This window comes from Hyperolius riggenbachi, chromosome 9 (assembly GCF_040937935.1).
Source record: "Hyperolius riggenbachi isolate aHypRig1 chromosome 9, aHypRig1.pri, whole genome shotgun sequence".
In the NCBI taxonomy this organism is placed as follows: Eukaryota; Metazoa; Chordata; class Amphibia; order Anura; family Hyperoliidae; genus Hyperolius; species Hyperolius riggenbachi.
The window spans coordinates 50,990,020-51,017,287 of NC_090654.1; the positions used below are offsets into that span (position 1 = coordinate 50,990,020).

The 27,268-nt window shown below is 43.7% G+C and overlaps 1 protein-coding gene across 1 annotated transcript in view; it reads right to left on the bottom strand.

Annotated features, from left to right (window-relative positions):
- EEFSEC (eukaryotic elongation factor, selenocysteine-tRNA specific) overlaps positions 1-27,268 on the bottom strand; it is a 244,383-nt gene that overhangs the window by 46,575 nt on the left and 170,540 nt on the right. Inside the window, exon 6 of the mRNA XM_068252731.1 lies at positions 25,282-25,438. Within this exon, the coding sequence (XP_068108832.1) occupies positions 25,282-25,438 (157 nt within the window). The remainder of the gene's footprint in view (positions 1-25,281; positions 25,439-27,268) is intronic.

Here is a 27,268-nt window from a genome sequence, read left to right on the forward strand (position 1 = left end):
GCCAAACTGTAAATGTGAGTGATGGATCTGGAAACATGACGGGAGTTCTCTCTCTATAGTAATGTTTTATAACTGCCGAGCCCTCTGACCTACATATGTAAAAACGGGACGTTGTGCATCTCAACCTCACCCAACCGTAAAGTTCACTTCTCAGATGTAGAACAGTTTTTTTCATCATCAGAGAAAACTACATCTAGATAAAAGTAACAACTCCTTTTCATTTTTTTTTATAATAGGAAATGTAATAAAGGGAACGTGTCACATACATAAATTTTAATTTTCTAAATTGAAAAATACCTCAACAAGTTCGAAAGGTTGAGCGAGTTTCTGGGCAATCTGTAAAATAAAATAGTGTTGTTTTTGGAGTTCCATGTGATCTATCAGCTCCATATTTCATTAGCAGGTAAGTGTCCTGGTTTCAGGGTCGTAACTACAAATCATAGGGCCCCCCAGCAAAACTTTGATCCATCCCCCAACCTTTTTCCTGCCTACTCCTGGTGACCCTCACAAGGGTCATGCAACAAGTGGACATTGTAATCTTCACACCCATAGCATGTGTAACCACAAAACCACCTGATTTAAAGGATGGATCCCTTTATCTGAGGGAGTCCAGTAATAGTTGGGGGATCCTTACAGCTCTGGCGCCTCCCTTCGGTCGCAGGGTCTGCTCTCCTGTAGTTACGCCCATGCCTAGTTTATTGCTGTAGTAAACAAACAAACCTCTTACCTGAAGCCTTGTTTACATACTAGATGGTACTTGGCCAGGGATGGACGGTTGGGGCTGGCTCTGCGGAGGCTAGTGTGTGCGCCGGCCCCCATCCACCCCGATCAAATGGCAAGAGTTCAAGAGCGTCAGATTATTTTGTCCAAGTGCTGGCCAAGGCCATTGTTCTGCATACATACAGGAATGGCGTGGGCAAATTTGGTTGCAGAGTGAAGCTGAACAGGGAACGGGTGGACATAATTAAGGCACCGGCTATTGCCAACAGCCAAATTACCGAATTTTTTAAATTTGAGCTGATGCAGAGGAGAGGAGGAACATGAAATTGTGCATTACATTTGACCCCCCATGTTTTGCCTGTGAAAATGCACTGGGAACAGATCTATGTTTTGCATTTATTTTCATTGCTTCTGTCTGCATACGCTGTACGTAACAATACATCAGGTGGGGACTTTGTCGAAGTGGAAGCAGACTCCATTTTTAATATTAGAATCCGTTTACATATCCAGGTACGCTTTTTGTGCAAGTGGGAACCAATTCTTAGCAATTGCTATCAATGCCATAGGTGTTGTATACACGGACGTTGGATGCGGCGAATCGCCAAGGCAGACCTCCCAGGCTGACACAGCCCTTCCTCCTCCAGCTCTATCGTTCTGATGAGATCTTTTTGCGCACTTTGTTTATCGGTCTCACAGGACCATTCTTTTCCACCTATAGTCTTTCCACCTATATCCCTTTCACCCGGTAAGGGCGTCTTGCACAAACTTTCAGCGCTGCTATTTCCAACTACCTCTTGCACGGCGAGCACTTTGTCATTTTCTGTTTATGCACTTTATCTAGGAGTTGTTTTTGCACTTGTCACTTTCTCATCTACGGTTGTACCTATTGCTTATTGTGGATTGAGTGAAGGGTTGGGCTTATTTATCATATTAATATTTGGGGCTTGTATTGATCGATTTACTGTGTCAACCTGGAGTCCATTGTTTTAATTGTTTTTATTATTTTGTGCAATTATTTACTACAATAAAGCTCATTGTTATGTTTTGAACATTTTTTTGTGTGGTGCGGTCTTATTAGGATTCACATTTTGCTGGCTATTGGATGTGTTGTTTTGAATCCTTTTCTGCACACACTGTATTATTTATATTTAATAAATTAATGAGCTAATTTACATGTACTGGTGCTGCCCTCATGCCTGTGTTCCTGAAGCAGACAACCCACTGTTGATTTATACACAAATTAAATGTATTCACATACTCCAAATTACAAGGCAACACGTTTCGCAGGTATATTCCTGCTTCCTCAGGCAATAACAAGGAGTATCACACAGCAACGTGTCATGAAACCGCCTAGTGCCACACGTTGCCTTCTTGTTATTGTCTGAGGAAGCAGTAATATACCTGTGAAATGCATTGCCTTGTAATTTGGAGTGTGAATACATTTAATTTGTGTATAAATCAAAGTGGGTTGTCTGCTTCGGGAAGGCTAGGCCACCACTGCTCCCCAACCCCCCCCCCCCCCCCCCCCAAAACTAAAATTTTAGAATATTTTATCCTTTTGGTGCCTCTGTACGCCTTCTGCGACACCTGTATCCACCCCAGGTGGAGTGGAGGGGTGATGTACCCTTGCTTTTCCTGATCTACAGAAAGTGACTTCTTAATCCTGAGTGGGGACAGGTCTGAATCTCCCCACCTGCATTTTAAGTGGTTGGCTAGAAGTAAGAATACTTACTGGTTTGTGAGTATTACTATTTACTTACCTTCCAAATTCCAATACATACTGCACTATTGGGCTCTCTGTGTTCTCTTTTTGTATCCTATGAAAGAGAGATTGCTACATATGGAAGTAGAGACTACAAACGGAATCCAAAGGTTGCAAATAAGGAGCAACACCTGGAAATAGGGAGCTGCTGCCCAAGGGACCTGTATAGAAGTTATGGAGACTGTTGTACATTATTGTTAGACATGGAAGAGAGGGATGCACGTAGAATAAGAAGCGTGCTGCTGCATATGGAAGGAGAACTGCAAGAAAGTTGGCCTGGGGTGTATAGTATAAATCCTGCCTAGACTATAACGTGTTCAAGGCTTTCTGGTGCTGAAAACGGCTTTGATTTGCAAGCAACCATTTCCCAAATGCGTGAGATTTGCTTCTTCAGCGAAATGTCTTTAGATCTCCAACAGCCCCCAGGTTAATGAATGCGCACATGTTGGAATCCCCAAATCTAAGCATCTGTGATTAGCCTACAAATGGTCACCCTCTCCAGCTGACTGACTTTGAGAAGATGTTTTACACACTGAGGGATTCCCCTTCTCCATCAAGCATCATAATGATTTCTGCTTGAAAAAGCAACTTTGTAAAACACTGAAGGTAATGTGAGTGGAGATTACCAATCCTCTCCTGTGTACGGGTTACAAAGCCCAGGAGCCTACACGGTTTCAAAAATAAAGTTTTGCAGAATGCAATGATTTTTCCACCAGCAACTAAATGCCGTGTTTTTGAGCGCTATTGTTATTTTCTTTTGCCGAAATGAAAGTATTCCTTTTTTTATATTTTTATTTTACAGGAAAACAAATTAAAATGAATTTAAACGTAGCTACTTTAAATGTATTTAAGAAAAAAAATTTCAGCGGCTTTGTGAGCTAATAAATAGGAGCGGAATGGGAAGAAAAAGGAAAAGTTTATTGCTATCAGCAGCTGCCACGAGCAGTTGGTTGCCTACGATTTTTGTTCTTACTCTTTTCAGAAGTGCGGTTTAATATTCCGTTTTGTTTCACGAGATGATATGCGCAGATACAGCATTTATAGGAAACCGCAAACACCTCACATCCCCCCCCACTTCAAGATAGGAAATATTTAGGAAATATAATATGTGCGCTCTACTGAGAACAACCTGCTCCTTTTGTTTTGGTTTTATCAGCATTCACGCGATAGCGGGAACAAGGAGAGAGAAGGGAATAGGCAGGCCTTATCTTTACGGATAAGTGATTGCATTAGCTTACAAATATAAGTTTCTATTAAGTGCGGAGCTGCTTTGAAAGGTCGGAGGAATATTTTTTTTTAAACTTTACTTTTATTTTTGTCAAACACTTCATTGTTAAGGCTTTAAGCGATCCTGAATTAAAGGCATATTCCACTTTAAAAAATAAAAAAATGTTCCCCCACCAAAAAAAAAAAAAAAAATTAGTGATATCCTGGGAATCCGGACTTTTCCAATTTAGGCAAAAACTATTTTTGTAAATAATTTTTTTAACGTGCTATTTGTTACCATTGTTTAAATATTTTATGGAATAACTTCATGATGTATTCAAATAAAAAGTGTTTTCCAAGTTAAAAGAATGATTGCAATTATTTTTTTGAATATTTTTTTTTTTTTCTTTGCCAATTATCTGCTTTGAAAGATCCCTATTTTGGTCCCAGAGCCTTCTGTCATGCTGCTCCTACATTATGGATCTCCTTACCTCTGCAGATCAGGGCAGCTTCATTTCTGGACGTGTTTAAATCCAGACTGAAAACCCACCTGTTCAGTTTGGCATTTGCAGAAATATGATTTTGTTGTGTTAACACTTCATCCTACTACCAATTACTGAATCTGAGAGAGCCTAAGCGCTTTGAGTCCTATGGGAGAAAAGCGCTATAGAAATGTTATTGTTATTGTTACTACAGTAACTACACAAGCAAGGGAAACTGTGCTCATCCTAGGAGGGCCCAGAATTTTAATCGGAAAATAAGTGCTGAGGGGAGTGGTCAATTTACATACAAACAACAACAATTAACCCTCTGCACTCAGAGACTCACATCAAGCAGGAACTCTAATGATAAAATTACTGCACACAAAATTTGCACTCAGTTACGCTAATTTGCATGAAATTTACATTCAGTTGTACTAATGGAGGATGTTCACTTCCAAAATGGTTTGCTTGCAAAGGTATTTCCCACTAGACCCTTTCACCATGATGAGGTGCCTCCAGCAAGAAGGCCCTACTCTACCCCTACCAGTCAGTGCCAGTCAGCGAAGCAAGCAAACATTCTTTCACACTGGAAATTCACGCTGAGGCCTGTCAGGTTCTACCACTCTTGGCAACACATGCATGCACACACATCAGTCTCAGTACATCAGATATCCAGGGAGCAGCAAAATGAACTACTTACACTATTATATAAATGGGCTGCACTGGCACAGGACCAGGAGAGCTACAGCAAGAAGCCTTCGCTCACTGGTGTGGGTAAAGTAGGGCCTTTCGGTGGAGGAACCTCATTGTGGTGAAAAGGTCTAGTATCTAAAAGGCTTTGCATGCAAACCATTTAGGAAGCAAAGGTCCTCCATTAGTACAACTGAATGCAAATCACTGCAACGTAGTGTCAATTTCGTGCAAGTTCTTTTAATCACCACTATAACTTGTCTGTTTTGCTCTTGTAATGTAGTGATTTCATTATGAGCAAACTAGTGTGAGAAATGACTAGTAAAGCTATATTGCACACTTCAAATCATTGTCAACCAAATTGATCGTTGGCGTTTGATTTCAGGTGACCCTATTGAAAGAAGCACTGCTCTGTTCTATGGAGGGGATGGAGGAGCAGCACAACACTGAAGGAAGTCATAGAAATCTCCCATGACAACATTCGTTTGTCAGTGATCCCACACAATGGATCAGAAACAACTGTCACTGAAGTCGGGGGACTCTTGTACACACTTTGCACTTTCAGCCATGACCATTGGGAACAATTATTTCTGTAGAGGAAAATGTAAAGCATGTGCGTACCTAAAATAAACCTAGAGTGAAAAAAATTACCTTTATGGTTTATACTTACCTAAGCAGAGAGAAGGTTCTGGATAGCATCGAGCCTTTCCATTCCTCTGTCCACTCTGTTGTTTCAGCGACGTCCTATGCTGTAGATATTCAACCTGCTAGGTCAAAGAACAGTTCCAAGGATGAGCACTTCCCTACTGCACATGCACGAGTCTGGTCCGTGCATGCGCAATAGGGATGTGCTTATCCTCGGAACTACTCAAGGATGAAAGTAGTTCCGAAAAGCTCTTCAGCCGGACAACTAGAGGGCAAAGTTCTAAATATAACTTAAAGATCTTAAAGTTTCCAAAATGTTACTCCTTGTGAAATTTTTGCAGCTTAAAAAAAATAAATCTAAAAAAATAAATAAATCTTGTTTTAAAAAATTTGGTCAGCTGACCTGGAGCAACTGAGCTAAAGGGGTTAAAAGCAGCCTCTGTAAGTGTGGCTTGTCATTAGAAAGGTGCCATATTGCTGCTTCAGAGATGAAATCATTGAGTCGCATTTGGTACAATGGTAAAGTCTGTCCATGTCACTGAGATTGGTCAGGATCTGTTCAGGGTAATGGCACCACAGGTCCAGGGCCCTTTGGACAAGAGGAAGGTTAAAGCCTGGTCAGGAAGCCTCCCTAGAGATGTCAGAAAGGCTCTCCTAACCTCTTTCTATCCATATAAATAAACAGTGGAACATGGAGAGCCTTGAACCGTAGGCCTGCTGTTTACCTAACCCCTGAACTGTGAAAGACATCAATCCCACACTTATTAAAGAAAGACCTCGGCTGCTATCCGGGGCTGGCTTTCACTCAGCCCGGCTCCCCTGCATATATTTACAACCATGCAGGGGTCAGAGAAAGTTCTGATGGGCCATGTCTTATAAATAAGAGAAAGTCTCTGTGACTGCTAGGAACAGCGGTATTAGGATAAACTCAGACAGCTTTAATTAGAGGACCTTCGCTAGACTAAAGTATCAATATACAGGTCATGTTATTCAGACTGCCAGAGGAGACACTTATCTCACGGCTTGTCGAGATGAGAACGGCTGGTGTTGTGGAATTATTGTAACCTGTATGGTATCCCTGTTCGCACCGCAGACTGATACTCGCCAGAAAGGCCCCCAGAACAATGGGCCGGCCGTGGCGGGCTTTATCACCATGAATTATGTACAGAAGTGCCCTTGTCTCGGCCAAGGCAAACTAGCATTTGCAGCATTACAAGTACAGGTGAACTTGCACAAGTAAGTTGTTCCTATAGGCTTTTACCCCTCTCCTCGAGACAAGAGGAAAAGCCTGTGGCCCACCTAGCCTGATAGAACGAAAACCACAGTGCAGCCCGGTAACCTTGGTGTCTGTAGCAACATAAGGAAGTCATTTGCCCTCATCTATTACGGAGCACCTAGAAGACTTATAGCAGAACATAAAAAACTATTTGGGATACCCATTTTCTAATTTTAGCATCAGAAAAGCTTCTTCTAACTATATATTTCTGTATAATAGTATGTAAGCCCACCCTCTCAGTGATATTTACATATGATGTCATTTAGTCTTCTGCCCCAGAGCATTCTGGGAGGTCAACTGACGTTCCTGCTCACTACACAGATGAGGGGGGGGGATGAGGGAGGACATCCCACAGTGATGCACCTTGTCAATAGTAAAGATGCTGGCATCACTGGTTAATTTAAGAGTATAAATGTGGATGAGGTAAGATCTTACAATGGGCAAACGGTGACTAAATCATTTATAAATGAATATTGTAAAAATTAAGCATCCATTCCCCCCTTATGGACCAGAGCAGTTTTGTCATTTTAGCTATGTTTCTATTTAATCAGCAATAGCTCTATCCTTACATATGACACCTAAATGATAATATATATATATATCAGAATATTTTATTTCGCCAAGCATGACTGGGCCGTGCCCGGAATTGGATTTTGCAAATACAGGGCTAGTGTGAAAAAGAACAAGACATACAATACAGATACATAGTAAGCAGCAGGACAATATAAAGGATACCGTTACAGCAATTGGGTACATTTGAACACGTCTACATGTAGTGTGCAGCCGTGCAGTCAGGCTAGGTGCTACCAGTAGAGAGACCTAAGAGTTCAGACAGTTTACGGATGATGGGAAGAAACTGTTCCTATGCCTTGTGGTCCTGGTGTAGATGGATCGGAATCTCCGGCCTAAGGGAAGTCTACTGAAGAAGCGAGTGCCTGGGTGGGATGGATCATTAGCGATTTTACGAGCTCTGGAGTGCAGTCTAGAGATGAAGATTTGGTCTAGAGAGGGGAGTGGTTTCCCAATGATTCTCTCAGCTGATCTGATGACCCTCTGCAGCTTGTGTCTTTCGCTGGCGGAGGAGCCGGCATACCAGACCAGGATGGAGGAGCAGAGGACAAATTCAATGGTGGCAGTATAGAAGCTCGTCAGAAGCTCGCGTGCCATACCAAACTTCTTTAGTTGGCGTAGGAAAAATAGTCTCTGCTGGGCTTTTTTCTGGGTGGCAGTTGTGTTGGCTTTCCGAGTCAGGTCCTTAGAGATTGTCGTGCCGAGGAGGCGCGCACAGGAAACGTTGTCAACTACTGTGCCATCAATGCTGATTGGGGGTGGAGTGGTAGCGTGCTTCCTAAAGTCAATGATCATCTCCACCGTTTTTGCAGTGTTGAGGACCAGCCCATTCTCCCTGCACCAGTGGCAAATTTTGTCAACCTGGTGGCGATACTCCTGCTCATCATTCCCAGAGATAAGGCCAACAATGGTGGTGTCATCAGCGAACTTGATGACTTTGACGGAGTTCGCAGTGGACCTGCAATTGTTAGTGTATAGGGAGAAAAGGAACGGTGACAGGACACATCCTTGAGGGGCTCCTGTGTTGGTGGTCCTTGGTTGGGACATGATTGTGTCCAGCTTGACGGCCTGGGTTCTGTTGCTTAGGAAGTCTGTGATCCAGAGGCGGAGGGTAGGGTGGAACCCAAGGGCAGCCAGATCCTCTTGAAGTATTTTGGGGCAGATGGTGTTAAACGCCGAGCTAAAGTCGAGTAGAAGGATCCTGGCATATGAGTCAGGTCTATCCAGGTGTTCATTTACGAGTTCCAGGCAGATGTTTATGGCGTCATCAGTAGACCTGTTTGCTCTATACGCAAACTGAAACGGGTCCAGCAGGGATTCAGTGGATAGCTTGAGGGGAGGCAAAACCAAGCTTTTAAAGGATTTCATGATGACCGAAGTGAGAGCCACCGGCCTGAAATTGTTTAGATCTGAGACACCATGTTTTTTGGGGACAGGGATGATTGTGGACCTCTTGAAGCACGCAGGGACCCTGCCTTCCTGGATGGATTTGGTGAAGATGGATGAGAGAATTGGAGCAAGCTGCTGCGCACAGGTTTTCAGACAGGCTGGTGACACTCCATCTGGGCCTGAGGCTTTCCTTGCATTCATCCCTAACAGGTGCTTTCTGACATCCCCCTCCTCCACCACTAGAGGGGGTGGGCATGGATGTGTGGGTGCCAATTCAGAGGTGGTGGCAAAAGGCTCTGGGCACCTTGCTGGGACTGGCAGGTTCTCAAATCTGCAATAGAACTCACTGAGGCTCTCAGCGAGCTCGGTGCTGGGAGTTGCATGCTGGGGTGGGGGCTTGTAGTTCGTGGCAGCCTTAAGCCCCTTCCAGACAGATTGTGTGTCCCTTGAGGAGAGGTTCTGTTCCAGTTTTACAGCGTAGTTCTTTTTGGCGGCCCGCAGTTCCTTGTTTAGGGTGTTTTTAGCCCTCCTATACTCCTCCTATCTATATATCACCCACACTTACTATTTTTAGGTGCAATCTGAAAACTCACCTCTTCAGGCAAGCATACTCTCCTACCTAGGACCCTGCCCACTAACCAGATCGCTCCATCTTTCCGCGGGTGCTTGGCTTTAGGCAGAATATACCCTTATTGCGTGAAAATAATTATTTTTTTCCCATGCATTTTTCGTGTTGTTTAATGTGTGAACCCTGTTCTACTTCATACTGGCTCAATGCAGAGAACCAATCTAATATCCCTCTCCTGCCCCAGCTGTTAGCTCTGCCTGTAGCATCCACTCTTGGTGCCACCAAGTGCATGTCCGATTGACGATGGTCAAGTGTATCGATCGGACATGCTGCAATGTCGGGCCGTCGTGGTCAATCGGGTGCACAACGGTAACAGCTAGTGATATCGGTTGAGTGACAAAACCCCCGGGGCTGTTCTCCCTAGTGTATAAATGTGCCCCATGTGTGCATTTATATGTTACCTGTCCTGTGTCGTCCACAGCGTGGTGCCCAAGAAACAAATCTCTCTGAGATCCAATCTGAATAGAGAGAGATCTGTCTTCAGATTCCTGCTGCTCCATTAGTGAGGTACAAGCTGCCGGCATATAGCACGTGTGACGTCACATTTATACACCAGGGGGGGACTCTGCGGCAGACTCGGCTGATTCACAAGTGATTCCATGCGGAAATCAATTGGGGTTCGGCCTGCGGTGTATGGGCAAAAGACAGATATCTCCCTAATCAGATTCTATCAAAGAGAGTTGTGTCTCTTGGTCGATCACTAGATGTATGGCCACCTAAAGCACGTCCTATCCCAATCAATGTTCCATCCAAAAAAGGGGAAAGATCTCACAACGCACCAAATGTACATAATCAAAATATCAGTTTATTATAAATCACAGCCAAAGATAAAAAAAAACACAAAAATCACTACAGGGAAAATTAGGGGGAGACAATTAAAAACATCCCCTTGGACAGGGCTTCCCAACCCTGCCCTCAAGTACCACCAACAGTGCATGTTTTGTGGAAATCCACAGAGGTATACTGTTAGTGGTACTTGAGGGCAGGGTTAGGAAGCCCAGCCCTAGGAAATAGGGGTGGGGTCAGGGCTGGGCCGAGGCATAGGCTGGAGAGGCTCCAGCCTCAGGGCGCAGTGTAGGAGGGGGCGCAGAATTCATTCAGCTGTCATTCCTAATTGTGTTTGAAGCAGAAAGAAATAAGAAAAGGGGATACATGGCAGTGACTGCAAGCCAAATAACCAGATATTAAGGTGTTGGGGAGGTTGTGGGCCCTGTGGCACCTCTTAGTCTAAAGCAATCAGTGTGTGACGGCTGGGGTGGCAGGGATGGAGGGGCGCACTTTGGTGTCTCAGCCTTGGGTGCTGGAGGACCTTGTCCCGGCTCTGGGTGGGGTGACTGCAAATATTGGTCCAATGCACACAACTCAGCATAAAGTGCAATCAATGAAGCAGAATGAAAAACTATACAACTAGCAGATATATTATAATGATACATATAGTGTAAGAATATTACATATTAGAGCGCATAATGGCTCAAGTGATGCAAAAAAGTCAATCAATACTACATAAGGTAAGGTGCTGCTAGTGCAAACCAGGTATAAGAAGGCACTAGCAGCACCTCACCTCATGTAGTATTTTTTTTTTTAATCTTTGGCTGTGATTTATAATAAAGTGCTATTTTGATTATGTACATTTGGTGCGTTGTGAGATCTTTTCCCTTTTTTGTATATAACATGTGACTCTAGATAGCAGATTTGTGTGACCTATAGTTATATAATATATTGTGGTGCTCTCTGGACCTTTTGCATGATTAATCAATCAATGTTCGATCGACAAAACAATTGAACACCGATCAAGGGGGCCTCCTTTTTTTTTCAACATACCGTAGATTTTCATTATTTTCTGTTACACAGAAAATAAATGAAAGAAAAAAATAATTATAACTATAGCGATAAAAGAGTTTCATTCAGAAAGATTTTCAGACGTCCGTTTGACATTTCACACAGTAACTATCTAACAGGATAGCTAGGTGCGATTTCCCTAGTAAGAACATTGGGACTTGTAGTCCCTCCTTGCCTGTCGCTGAAGACTACTTGAAACTGTTGGTCTGCCGACATTTCTATAATGACGGTGAAAACAAATGGGGCCATCACCGCTCCATTCACAGGAACATTTGTTTTCACTAAACACGGACCCGTCTGCAGAACGAACGCTGGGAAACGCTTTGAGCGGCTCTCCGCCATGAGAATATCAGAGGAGCCATTTCCTAAAATTATCTCAATTGCTGCCATTAACACCAAAGTGAAGCATGAGATGTTTTGGAAGGGCCGTCTGGTGACTCAACAGTGAACAGGAAGTGCGGGTGTGTGAAGGGGGGAGGGGACGCGGTATGAAATGTGCAGGTGCAGGAAGGAGACGCCGCTCTAATACAGGCTGTGCTACACCTGGCAAGGACTTCCCTACAGCCAAGGTCACAACCTCAGCTGTTCCAGCCAGCACCAATCACTTCCCATGGGGCACAGCGGCTGACTGCCCTCCTAATAGTCCCTTCCATGTCTGAGACTAGCCTGGCAATTTGTCAACACTGACAGTGAGACAGATCAGCTATTACAAGGTATGGACAGCTTTCCAAACTTCTTTGTTTCTTCTGCCTCCATCTGCTTGCGTAAGGTAAAAAGAGTGAAAGTTAGGGGGAAAAAATGTGCATCTAAATAATGTGTTCCGTAGCTTAAAATTACAGCTATGTAACATCAGCAGACCTCAGCCAACGTGTGTCTGGTAGTAGCCTTTGTCTTCTCCAGTACTCCGAGATAACCCCTCTTCACTCTCCAGGGGTTGCTGAACTTTGTTACAAAAAAAAATTTCTCCTTGACAGGTTGAGGACTGCACACACTTGCAACTTAATTCACCCGAAATTATCATTTTACATTGTGTCTGATTTAGATTTGTTGTGAGATCCTGCTACAAGTGTCTGTTCTCAACTTTCTGATGCTGTTTTCTGTGATAGTATTTCACATGTTCCCACATCATTTAATTAGCTATATCCAATACCCCTTAGTGTAATACCCCCATCCTAATGCCTAACCCTAACATACCCCATCTAGCATTAACCTCAACCTCTCGACCGAACAATAAAAACGTTTCCTGAGGGGTGGGAGTGGAAGGCTGATAGGGGGTATATCCAGGGGCGTAACTAGAAATCCCTGGGGCCCCCTGCAAAACTTTGGATGGGCCCCCTCCCCTGCTTTCTATACAGGTAAACTGAGAACCAATGTTATTATTGGCTAGTGCACACTTGAATGTGTTTTCCCCATGCAGATAAAAACATACAGCAGCGAAGCACTTCAGGCATTTTCTCTATCAGTTACATTAGCTTCTGTGATAAAATGTGCATGTTTTCACACATACAGACAGACATGGTGTGCAGAAAACGCATATAGAAAACTGACAGAGGAGTGTGCTCCCAGCCTCAGCTTATTACACTCACTCTGTCCACCTCTGATGGAGCAGAACTGGCTCTGCAGACTCATCCAGCATCACTACAGTACAGAGCACTTGGGGAGGGGTGGAGAGGTTGGGCGCCGTATACAAGAGCCTGCTGCACAGTGAACAGGCACTGTCTACAAATATCTGTCTGCAAAACTTTGTATGATTCCTTATCAGTGGCTGAGCAGATGCAGTCATTAGAACAATTGTGCAGAGAACAGAACGTTTTTTTACTCTCCATGCCCTTAGTTGTCAGTCTCTCAGGTCAAATGAAACAAAGACCGCACTCACGTCAGTGGGTAGGCTGGTGCCGGGCCCCAAGGCTTCTATCAAACACTGTCGTCATGGAGGAGTCCGCACACAGACTTATCGGAGCAATCACCACAATTTTATTGTCCCCGACGATCGTTTCGGGGCCACTCAGGGTCCCCTTTATCAAGGCAAGTAGCAGTGTATATGTCTTTTCTGCTACTTGCCTTGATAAAGGGGACCCTGAGTGGCCCCGAAACGATCGTCGGCCTATGCAGGTCTGACTGTGTATCTTTATACATGTGATGGGACAATAAAATTGTGGTGATTGCTCCGATAAGTCTGTGTGCGGACTCCTCCATGACGACAGTCTCTCAGGTCAGGGAAAATAAACTTCTCCCCCCATGGGGCCCCGTGCAGCTTCTGGGCCCCCCTGCGGCTGCATTCCTTGCAGGGTCTATTGTTACACCCCTGGGTATTTCTTAGTAAATTCACCTCTTTGTGCCTCTAGCCAAAAGTCCAATTTTTCATGGAGTGATTACAAGAATCCCTGGAATGCTGGATCCAGCATGAACATACTTCTTTGCTTACTTTAGGTAGCTTTGCCATGGGTTAGATGTTCCACTTACATAGTTTCTGTTACTAGGGTCCAAGTCTTGTTCAGGGAAGAGGTGTGTGAAGTACCAGTTTCTGGCAAGAACCCTTTTAACATTGGAAGCTACATGCTGGATAAACCTGTGAGTGGTGTGTAATACGCTTTTTTGGATTTGCTGCGAAGCAGAAAGATAAAAGGCTCACATGGGAAGCTGAACGATAGACTCAGCATATAGATCATAAACTGCGCCAATAGGCATGAGTTCTAGGACATGTCCACCAAAGTATGCCATAAGGTACCTCTGCTACCGCATCCTCTGAAGCATGTAGAAGGTTCTGTGTTATAAATCTTGGTAAGAGGATTCAAGGGTAGAGTAGTATATGCTGTTTTAAACCTTCTATAAAATATATATTTTTTTTAAATTGTTGGAGTAGGACTATAAGCTGATTACATGTTCACGTATGTATAAATATATTGAAAAAGTATATTGATTTCTTTTAATACAGTTGATGGCTTCCAAGGTCACGCAGAGTTCGGCTCCCACAAGACATGGATGCATTTTGCAGAAAGCATTATATACTAATGCAAACACTTATCCAGTCTATTTTCTTAAAGGTAATACGATGTGTCCGTATTAAGCTGATAAGCGGAGTTTCCCGCTGACTGCTCATCCGAAGTTCCTCTTTTAACTCGGGTGCAGAGGGAATATCCGTTTGGCGAGCCAGTCAATATGGTTAAACGTCTGCCGCCAGAGGATGGCTGCCGTACGCTGAGGGATGATGTTCATGGGCCTCTCCAACAAGCCTCTAATGAACTTATCTCCTTCCATGTCATACTATCTTAACTCCACTGCAAAGACAATTTGTACAACTGGATCGCGCCCCCGAAGCGTTTGATCCCGCCACGGCAATAAAATTCATCTTACTTATCCTGTCTGCGTCGTACAATAAGGAACTCCAGAAATCCACGATCTGGCTACAATGCGTATTATAGCGACATCATTCCGCTCGGGCCGCATTTGCAATTTAATCATTCGACTCCTGCCTTCCGCCAGTGGAACTATTTTTAAACCTGGATTATAGGAGCTGTAAAGGCGGCATTCATCAGGGCGCGAGGCTCTTTTTACCGGGGCTATTGTATGAAGGATTGCATGATTAGTTTGACGAGCATCAGACAGGACAGAGAGAGAGAGAAGGAGAGAAAAGAACGGGATTCGGACAAAAGAGCAGGTCGACAATGCAGAGAATAATTTTATCGAGTGAGTCGAGTGCAATTGATTATTTCGCTGTACTGAATTAGCTAGTTATGTCATTATTTAAAGCAAAGCTGCTAGGGCTCATGGTGTCTATGAACTGAAAGTGCTGCTCATATCCAAACTCCACAAACAGATCTAAATATCACCCCTGATAGCTTAGGAAGGGCCCAAGTGTTATTCTTTTTTGTATCGACAGAGTTTTGCATGACCATTTGGTCACATAATCTGTAGCAGCCCAGCTGAAGTGGTTACTACCAGCCTGTGTAATTGGGAGGGACACTGCTGCTGCTCCTTGTAGAGGAGACACCAACAACTTGTCCCATGCCTGGTATGGCAAAATCTGAAAGTGAGGCTTCACAGAAATGCGGTGTGGCCAAGCTGAAGTGGGCGTGACCAGTAAGAATGCTGCATGGCAATAACCATACAATAGCGACAATTGCTCTGGGCTCAAAGTCCTCATTTTCTTATCACATCCAGCAGCATGTGATCTAAAACTATGGGATAATTTGAAGGGAGGACACTATAAGCTTTCAAGCAACATAAATACTTCTGGTATTCAATCAAAAAAAAAAAAAAAAAAAACACACACATACACATCTAAACATTAGAAATAATGAGGGGTTGGCTGAGGACAGGGGGTTTTGGGAGGGAAGGGGAAATGGTTCCTGTAGATTCCAGACAGGGGGACACCACAAGGACTTCTTTTGCAGTGCCCTCCACACCTAACATTATCTGCTCATCCTCCATCTCCCAGCACTGTCCCAGGAACTTTTCTCACTAGCAGTCCTGATTTGAGCTAACCCCACCCACAGGAAACTTTTGTAAAGCGATCGTCTTATTAGGGGGTTAAGCTACAAAATAGGGGTTGAAAGCTGAGACACAGATTCGAGAAACTATACCAGAGGACTGAAATTTGTCTGAAAAGCAAGAGTTGCCAGAGCATATACGGCAGGTTTAATGTGCTTTCTACCCTGAGGAAGAGTTCACATGATGCTATTTGGGAATAGTGGTTTGGCCCACTTTGCATTATGTTTGGCCCACTCTAGACCACCTGGGAAGCTATACTGGAGGTTAAGCCCAAGAACATCAGGGATGCCATATGGGGGGGGGGGGGGGGGAAGCACTAGACACCAGGGAACTGTATAGGGATGGGAGTGGGACCACTCGACAACAGGGAATTGTATAGGAGAGGAAAGTAGACCACTAGACACCAGGAAACTGTATAGGGCAGCACGGCGGCATAGTGGTTATCGCTCTTGCCTTGCATCGCTGGCTCCTTTAAAGGACAGTTAGTGACAAGACTATATATATATATATATATATATATATATATATATATATATATATATATATATATATATATATATATATATATATATATATATATACATATACATATATATATATATATATATATATATATATATATATATATATATATACATATACATATACATATATATATATATATATATATATATATATATATATACACATACACTCTGTACAGCGATGCGGAAGAAGTTGGCGCTAGACATTGAGGTTGGCCCGCGACTTGATCCTAGAGTACAATTTCCACCCACTTTGTACTTGAGTTTGACACTCCTGCTTTATGGAGAGGGGAGGGGATGACACACGACTGGCCTGGAGACAAGTGACTCTGGGGAACAAGATGATCACTACTAAGAAGACAACATCGGGGAACACTTGCAGATACTTGAGATTTCCATCCAAAACAACCAGGACTGATCATTTTTGGCTGAAGGAAATCTAAACAGTGTCCATTACTTTAGTCATATCACATCTTGCTGGACCAGAGTCATAAACTGTTACTGATGGAGGCACAGCGGAGATGATTCTGCTGGAATGAAGGAGCAGTTTTCCACCATTATATATTATACTTGAAGCACAGAACTCTGCTGCTTTCCCTGCTTAGCCCCTCCATGCTAATGTTCGAGGTCATAAAACATGCCGAAATACTTGTTGAAAAGAGGAAATGAGGAGGAAATGTCTGAGCTCTGATGTGCACAGAAGACCACAAACATATTCTGCCCGCCCCCTGCTATCTGCCCGAATATCACTGGGGTGGGATGGAAAACCTCACTGCATGTAAACCACATACATGATGTGGTCATAAGACAACCAGATAAGCAGCAGATTGCAATCAGATGGAAAAAGTCGGAGGCTTACAATAAGCGAAGCTGAACTCAAGTCAGACAGTCAAGTATATGTGACTTGTTACCTTCTAAAAGAGTTTTGAGATTTTTTTTAAAATACAGTTCAGCCAGTTAGAATAGTCCGGTCACACAACATTAACGCTCCTTCCCTGCAAACACTGCCCTTTCTCCAGCTTTACTGACTGGGCAGTGAAGAGCAGCAGGACACTAATGAGGTCATTATTCTGTTCACTCCTGTAAGTAAACACTCTGCACTGTGCCTTGCAGATGCTGATAAAAAGGTCAATTTAGGACTGGCTGTATTTAAAAAGACTCTGAAGCGAGTCTTAAAGCATGTCATTACTGTAAAGCACTATAGATCGTGCTAAACCACCGCATCCCCTGTGCAAACTCGGGGGAGCGCTTCCTGATGAGGCAGAGCTTAGCGGTGTAGCTCTGCCTCTTAGTGCGTCAATCCCCGCTGATCGACGCCTCTCCCCGGCCCACTTAATCTGCCATCACAGAGAAAGGCAGGGGAGAGGCGGAGATCCGCGTGGCGATTGACGCGCATGGAGGCAGAGCTGCAGATGAAAGCTCTGCCTCCATGAGCAGCAAAATCCACGACCAAGAAAGCCGTGGATTTTGCAGAGGAGATTTTGGGGGTATAAAGCCCTCGTTTTGCCGCGGGGATGCGGCAGTTTAGCACTATCTAAGGTGCTTTACAGTAACAGACTCATTTCAGAGCCTCTTTAAAAATGCATTCCTAGTATACCTGTCACTTCGATCGACAATATAATACCATAGTGTGCATAGATCAATTCTGAAAATGATCAGAAAACAATAAGCTAGATTTTCACTTATTTTTTTTTATCAGAAAAATATTCAGTATCACCAAAGAAATGACACTGCTTAGAGTTCCAGCCTTCTGGGTTGACATCAATCTTTATAATGGTTCCCATACACTTATGTTAAACGTTCGATTTTCCTGTTTATTTGACCAAAACAATCGAATAGAGCAAAAATGTTTTTTATGATAAAAAAATACAAACAAACTATTATTCTGTTTTTTTGATAAAAATCTGATCGGACATGTTGGAAAAATCTGAGTGATTGTTTGTGAAATAGTACAGTGTATGGTAGGTTGTATAAGAAAATACTATGAGGTAAACCAACTTTTTCTTCATATTCAATCATTTTTCTCTGATTTTCTGAAAAATTTAACGTTTTTGTATGGTACCTCGAAACGAATTTTAAAAACTATTCAACCAAATGGAATAATCGATTGAATTTCTCTGACGGAAAAAAAAAAATGAAAACATTGCACCGTGTATGGGCACCATAAAAGTCAAAAGCATCACATTGCGGTGTAGTAAAGACAGGATGGCTTCAAAGACGGCAGGGCTTACTTATCAACCACTTAAGCCTGGTACATACATCCAATTTTCATTGGCCAATCACTCACCAATGTTACCACTTTCATATAGTATGAGGCTCAGCAAAATTGTGAATACAATAAACAGATTGTGTAGGTAAGATCTCATACTGCATGAAAGTGGTACATTTGGCCAACCATTGGCCAATCAAAATTAGATATGTGTTGCAGGTGACTTAGATCTTAAAATTAGACATTTGTTCAATGTAAGGTAAAAGTGCATACACAAACGTACAATTACTGGCACACATGGGGATTGGGACTCTTGAGTGACAGTTTGGGACAGAGTGTTGTACAGACATGTCACTAGCCTACAGGTGCACAACGGAGTGGCTTCCAGTGGGAGGGGTAAGGAGGAAAAAAATTGGCCTCGGACGAAATGATCCGTCACTCTCAATCACACAGCAATGCATCAGGGCCCATATACACACAGAGAGGCCCCCAACTGGTTGACTTGGCTGAGGACTCTCTAGCATGTGTACAAGGCTTTCAGCAACTGTCTTCTGAAAACGTACTGTATTTCTTGGACTATAAACTCACTTTTTTCTCCCCCAAAAGTGGGGGAAAAAAGTCACTGCATGTTATAGTCCAAATGCAGGGAGTTCCTGACTTGTGAACGGCTGCCAATACGAACCTCCAACCCGCCGCAATGTCGGTGACTCCCTGTACTGTGCCCATGCAGAGGAGGACACAGGGGGACACAAAAGGGCATAGAGGAGGACACAAGAGGGACACAACGGGGAATAGAGGAGGACACAAGGAGGACACAACGGGGAATAGAGGAGGACACAGGGAGACACAATAGGTACAAAGAGGTATGAGGTACAAAGAGGGCATAATCCACAAGATGCTCCTTCACCATCCATGGATGCACCAGGTTTAGTATATATTTTTTCCCTGGTTTTTGTACTGGAAAGGACTGTCTTATAGTCCAAAAAAATAAGGTATATCCAGGTCAAAGTACTGTCAGACCACCGTTAAATCCAAAATACTCATTTTGTAATTTCACGTTTAATTAAAAATGTACAATTTCTATGAGAGAAAATATAAAATCTGTGTAAACTTTAAAGTAAACCTAAACTAAAGTTTTGATGCACAGTTATTTAAAAACGAGTGACCTAAGCCCGTTTAAAAACGGGCTCTAGGTTTGTCACCACCACCACCACATCAGCGCACATGCCGTCGTGCGCACACGCCTGCCCGGCCGGCCCCCTGGCCCGTCCTGCTCCTGTCCCAACGGCTGTCCGTGCGGCACATGCGCAGCAGCACAGACACACACACAGACACACACACAGACACACACACACACACACAGACACACAGACACACACACACAGACACACACACAGACACACACACAGACACACACACACACACCAGGACAGGACGCAGAGACACAGGGGGATTATTATATAGGATACAGCAAGATGCATACAGTATAGGCAACATTTTCTGAGGGCTAGATCACACTGGGCATTTTATGGCATTCGTGTCCGTGATCGTGAGTCGTCAGACAAAATCTTGCAATTTCCTGCGATTTGCGCTTGTGATTTTCGTACGGACACATACACTTGGCGAGCAGTAGTATAAAAAAAATCAGTGTGCAGTGTATGGGCAGGCAACAGATCCCTCTCTGATTAGGCTCAATCAGAGAGGGATCTATCTCATGGTCGATGTGCCCATATATTGAGCAATGTATGGGTTCCTTAAGAGGCGCATTATGGAATACAAAGGCTACCCCAACTACAATGTAGAGCAAAATTTATACTGCCCCATCATTAAATATGCAGAGGAATAATGTGCCATGTCCGGGTACCATGTATCTGCAGTCACAGAGGACAGGCTGCAGCACAATTCTACCTGATAACTAATTAGTAGTCATAAAACTTGTGCAGAGCTATGACAAACGTTTTTGACAGCAGTGAATTCATTATGAACAGGGCATCACTTCCCTGTATAGGAACTGACCAAACAAAATGTTAACGTAAATGCTATTGAAAATAAAAACTTCGAATTTTAAAAAGCCAAAATAAAGCGATTCAGAAAAGTCCCACTGAGGACTAGTTATCTAGAGATACAATGGTTTGTCTCAACAGTTTAATTGTCACTTCAGGTTCACTATAAAAGTTACCCATACATCTAGAGATCTGTAGTTTATAGTGAACCTGAGCCTATGCTATTGACTAAGAGAAAGATCCCTCTGTGATGGAATCTGATCGTAGAGAGATCTGTTGGCTGCTCACACACTTCAGGCCGATTCCCGATCGAAGCAGGAAATCTCCTGGGAATCGGCCTTGCGACACTGGCTCCATCGCTGTCCCCCAAATGTTAATGAACCCCCCCCCCCCCTAGTGCCCATGCATTGTAATCTCACCTGCTCCAGCTACAGCGAATCCTAGTTTACTCCGCTGTCTCCCCCGAGCGCCCCCACACGGTGGCACATATAGCACATGGCGGGTATGTGACATCACAAACATGCGCCTGGAGGCTCTTGAGGAGACAGTGGTTGAGAGTGGGAGTCGCTGCAGCTGGAGTGAGTGAGATTTGCAATGCTTAGGCACTAGAGGGGGGTACAGTTGCATTTGGGGGAACAAAGGCAGGGGGTCCATCGCATTGTAGTGATACCGCACACTAATCGACCATTTTGGACCAAGTTTTTACAGCTTGCTGATCGGTCATGCTTGTTGCGGCACCGATTTTAATCCGATTTGATAAATTGATTCATCAGGCCACAATATTGCTAGATGTATGGTGGCCAACTTCATTCATATTTCAGTTTTCTAACTAATGTCATAACTTCTCCTCGCTGCGGGCCTCTGCTACCGATTTCCAAGCAGGAGAAACATGCTGAAACACTTGGAGGAGAGAGGAAATGAAGGGAAAGAGTCTGAGCTATGCTGAGCATTGGCGACTACAGGCGGAGGAGACACAGAGAGTCGGGAGAAAGTTCCTCCTAATTCTTTATGGAAGCAATCTGTGGGGCAGGCTGAAGGCTTGTGGGATGGAGGAATCCGATCAGTCGCTTTTAATGAAATAGAAAAAAAAAAGCCACAAACAGGATGCAGGCACATTAAGAAACAGCACTGACCTGACCATGGAATGTGAACTGGAGTTCACATGAGCTGTGTCATACCGATGTCCCCCCCCCCCCCCCCCCTTCCTCTCCGCTGTCTTGTTAACAGTTAAATCAGCAATGGAGATGTGGGCACTCCCCCAGCCCCCCTACAAAAATAAATACGCTGCACAGAAAATCAAAATAGAGTCTGACTAAGCTTCCCTAATAGTCTAAACTTCCCTTTTGTGACCCCCCAAAGGCTGAGCTGTACATCCGAAACCCATTTCTTACAGTACAGCTTTTGCGTTCCGCTATTGAGATGGAGAAACGGTGTTAGGCAGCTGCGCAAGTGTGGCCAGCAACACTTAATAACAGCTATAGGTGGGACCAATCACCGGGCTTGGGTGACAAGCCTATAAATGGAAATCATTTAAAATATGAAAAATGACAAAATAATGCACTGATGCTACCTCTATCTCTATTAAAGATGAACTTTAGCAAAAAGGGAGAAACATAAATCAATACATTACATAGTGAGAAGTTTAAAAATAAAATAAAAAAGAGCAATCAAGAAATTATTGATGTTCGCCATGTAATTTGTTGAGCCTGCACGTCATCATATTTACTACTGGCAGACATGAAAGAAACAGACAGCATCAACTGCCATTACTTATAACCACACCCACTGACAATGTCATAGGCTAAAAGGTTTTTTTTTATTTTATAGATATACATATGCACAGAGGGAGATACTGGTTGATAGGCAGTTGGAAACAGCTGTTATTTCCCACAATGCAACAAGGCTCTCACAGTGTGATGTCAGTACCTAGGTGCTGACATCACACTTTGGGAGGGGTTTCACCACCATCTCAGCCATACAGATCCTCCTGATGATCTATTCGAGAAAAGGAATAGATTTCCCATAGGAAAGGGGGTATATCAGCTACTGATTGGGATGAAGTTTAATCCTTGGTTACAGTTCCTCTTTAATTTTTTATTGACATAACGAATACTGCTCACTTACACAAGGTCCAGCATATGATGTAATGGTGCTCATTAACGGTACAATATTTTCCTCAGATCCCATCATTTGATCAGATTTGCGAGATTGTAAGTAATCAGCAGGTAATTATTGATTGTTCCCCAAAATGGGTTGATTATGGCACTTTCTCTCTTCAGATACGGTCGTAAAATCCAACATTCCTATTGCCAAAATTCTGTATTACAATCAACCATAGAATTGTTTCACCTCGATTTGCAACAAACTAGGTTGAGGTTACAGAACAAGGTTAGGGCTGGCAGATAAGCTAAGTTGAGGTCACAGAACAAGGTTAGGGCTGGCAGATAAGATAGGTTTAGGTCACAGGACAAGGTCAGGGCTGGCAAATAACAAGCCAGGTTTAGGTCATAGAACAAGATCAAGGCTGGTAGATAACAAGCTAGGTTTAAATCACAGGACAAGGTCAGGACTGGCAGATAACAAGCTAGGTTGAGATCACAAGACAAGGTCAGGGCTGGTAGATAAGATAGGTTTAGGTTACAGGACAAGGTCAGGGCTGGCAAATAACAAGTCAGGTTTAGGTCATAGAACAAGATCAAGGCTGGCAGATAACAAGCTAGGTTGAGATCACAGGACAAGGTCAGGGCTGGCAGGTAACAAACTACAGTAGGCTGAGGTCACAGGTTGAGGTTAGGGCTGACACATACCAGGCTAGGTCAGTTTTACTGGCGAAATTAGGTCTGGTGGACAGCTGGCAGAGTCAAGGTCGCCAGATGAGATCACAGCAGGAGCGGAAGTGCAAGGGTGGTCAGCCAAGCTGGGTCTGGAACAGGAGCAGTGTAAGGCAACAATAGTAAGGGCAGGTTGGGTCACAATGGGTCATATGGAACAAATAGACCAATAGGCACAACACAGAGTGAAAAATAACTATTGACACACAGAAGCCCACATGCAATTAACCTTTTCTCCTGAACTTTCTCCTATGAGATAATTTTTCATCTTCTCTTTAAAATACCTTTTTAGCACATTACAATTAAAAAAGTATCAAAAAGTAGATGAAAAGGTAATATATTTAGTATTTTCTTGCTTGCTGATAGTTTGAAAGGCAATAAAAAGATGAGGTGTAAAATTATCACGTAGGAGGAAACGCAGGAGAACGTTTATTGCATGTGGGCCAGAGTGTTGTCAGGAGGGGAGGTTTTATGGGCAAGAGATTATTATTATTATTATTATTATTTAGTATTTATATAGCGCCGACATCTTACGCAGCGCTGTACAGAGAATATAGTCTTGTCAATAACTGTCCCTCAGAGGAGCTCACAATCTAATCCCTAACATAGTCGTATGTCTATGTATGTATCTTGTAGTGTATTTATTGTAGTTTAGGGCCAATTTTAGGGGGAAGCCAATTAACTTATCTGTATGTTTTTGGGATGTGGGAGGAAACCGGCACCAAAAGTGGTGAAACAATGCATGAGCACGCACACACCCCCAACCAAGGACATAAGCCCTCAGACAGGGTGCATACATGCGCAGAAGAGAGACCATGTGGGCATTCAAGGACGGGGCGAGATGGTGAGTATAACTCAGACGTCTGCACGAATCAAGCAGCAACATTTCATACATCCAGGTTTACTACAACAACCTTTTCACTTACACAGAATACACATCTGTGATGGAGCGGAAGATACTCTATTCTTCATATCTCTGACTAATCACTCGTATTTATGGCTTCCTGCCAGGAAGACACTACAGAGCATTATGTGATCAGCAGTCTGCTGGAATCTCTGCAATGTATGCGGCTGACCTGGTGACAATGTTAATGTCAATGGAGGAAATGGCAGCCTCCTTACTCAACCAATGACACATTTTTGACATGAAGCATACGCATATTCACTTAAAAAAACAATTAGTTCTTAATGGAAACCAGTACTGGAAATGATATGCAAGCAGACATCTTTATTCCCTCTCCAAGCATGTTACCCGCTTGGTTCTGGCCCTCTGACTGTAACACCATCTGAATCACTGACTCAGAGTCAGGGCCCAGATCAGGAGCTCAGACTCAAGCATGACGTCACTTCCTCGCCACCTGTTCCCCATTATAAGTAAAAGCCTCTAGCTGGACTCTGTCTGTAGTATAGCCAAACCCCAGTTCCCAAATCACACACTTGGCCCCGCCATAGCCACATATTGCATTGCGTCCTGCGGTGCACCCCAATTACCAGGTGCCTGTTTTGCCTGTTTCAGCTGGAAGTAGAACAAACAACCTATTTGAAGATCTCCAGCCTGACAGTGAGCTCAACAGATAGACAAAGCAGTGAGATACCCGACAAGCTGTTACCACAGACACACAAGCCATGGCGGTTAGCAGGGGTGTAGCAATAGGGGTTGCAGAGGTTGCGACCGTATCGGGGCCCTTGGGCCTGAGGGGCCCTCCCTCAACTGCAGTATTAGCTCACTATTGTTCCTGTGCTCATAATAATCACTTCTATAGACACTTTGAATAGTGGTAATCAATAACAAACTGTTCCCCAGCACCTTCTTGACACTGTAGTTGCCATTGGCAGGTTTTGGTGCGCCGTATCAATTGTTATATATAGAGTGCTTGGGGGCCCCATTGTAAATCTTGCATCGGGGCCCACAGCTCCTTAGCTACGCCACTGGTGGTTAGACTAATGTCAGAATGGAAAGTGAATGTTTCTGTCTGACTCCCTGTAATGTAAGTGGGTGATAATAACTGTACTCACTGGGGATCCGGATTTTGAATTTTCCACTCTGTCCAAAGCTCCCCTCAATGACTCCATCTTCTCCTGATGACAGTTTGACCTTCAGCCCAACAAACAGCTGGATGTTTGTCTCTTTCTTGAAGAGGGACCTTCCGATCACACTGTAATCATCATTCACCTGCCAGAGAGAAACAAAACATGGACTGGATCAGCCACTTATATTAGTGTGAGCAAAAAGCAGCTTCTAAAGTGCAATCTCTATAACTGAGTATCTATAACTCTGTGTGCAATAAAATCAAATGGAGAGATCTAATAAAATATATATATTGGCAGAGAAAACAGGTTGAAAAGGTTGCTTGCTTCCATGTTGTACTGACACCCCCAACCCCTCCAATACCACAGTCACTGGTGTGATCCTTCCTCCAATCCCATAATGCAGTGCAGTCCAACTTCATGGTCAGGGGGTGTGGCTAGCACCAGATTTTTCGGCCAGAGGTGGCAAAGCATCAATGCCCTGGCTTCAGGGGGCGGAGCCAGCCGCAAACAAAAGGAGGCAGAAGTGTGATAGACACTTTTCCTGGTTTCACCGCTGGGTCTCCTAACTTTGGCCACACCCCAACTGCTGTCAAAGTGCTCCAGACTTGCCAGAAGGAGAACGGGCTATTTCTGCCAGGAATGCCAGGCAACTGGTATTGTTTAACAGGAAATAAATATGGCAGCTTCCATATTACTCTTGGAGATGGAAGTGTAACACACTAAAAAGAAAAAACACAGAGACAACGGGAGCCCAAACGGTGCAGTACGTCACCATAAATGGTGAAACATTGGAGATGAGTAATCCTCACAAAGGTGGGTTGCAGAAGGGTTACCAGGAAACCTGGAGATGGTCGCTGTCTTGCAAAAGGTACATACACTCTGCTCGCCTATGAGATGGTAGTAACCAATAGGAATCAGGTGTAGGGGGACTCCCCTCACTAAAAGGGGAGTATGACACAGATAAGGGAAAAGAGGTGCCCAGGAAGAATACAATTCATTAAAAATAAAAAGAAGAAAAGGAGGCTTACCTCAATGATGACAAATTCATAAAAATGAATTATTTATTAGTATGAAGCACAGGCAATGCGTTTCGTGGGAACTCGCCCACTTCCTCAGGCCAAATAAATTGCCACTAACTGCCAGTAGCCGGATTCAGGGCGCCTCGGAGGCCCCAAATTTTTATGAATTTGTCATCATTGAGGTAAGCCACGTCATTTTCTTCTTTTTACTTTTAATGTATTTTATTCTTTCTGGGCACCTCTTTTCCCTTATCTGTATTACTCTCAGGTTCACTTTAAAAGGACAGATGCAAGGTTTTTTTTAAAAAAAAGAGATCTACTTACATGGGGGCTTCCTCCAGCCATCCTGTGCCCTCGCCGCAGCTCCGCTTCCAGCCTGTCCCCTTTGGTGCAGCTGCCGACCTCCCCAGGTCAGCAGCTACTGCGCCTGCATGAACAACGCTCGCGATCGCATTGACGTGGTCTGGAGTGTTCTGCGCAGTAAGCTCCAGACCATGTGAGTGTGACCGAGAGCGGGTCTCGCGCTGGCGCAGTAGATACCAACCTGGCGAGGTTGGCATCTGCACCGGAGGGGAGCCCAGGTCGCCGATGGGAAGTCGGACCTTCCTTTTAAGCCTATATGGATAGCTGCACAGATACAGCCCTCACACAACACAAAGGATTTTCCAGTTTCGAAAATTTAATTTCCAGAGGTAAAACTAATTTACACTAATCAACACGATTGCGTTTGGCATTTGCCTTGTTTGATTTTGGGTTTAGTTGGGCTCTAAGTATAAGTACATTAACACAATGTTTAATAAGGCAATGAATAGGCAAATTGCACAAATCCCAGGCAACTAATCAGAAATCATGGTTCATTATGTCTGACAGCTGAAAACTTGTGAAAGATTAAATTTCATTGGCTGCATGAGCAACGTTATTTCATGAGCTTATCAAATATTCCTGGCTGACAG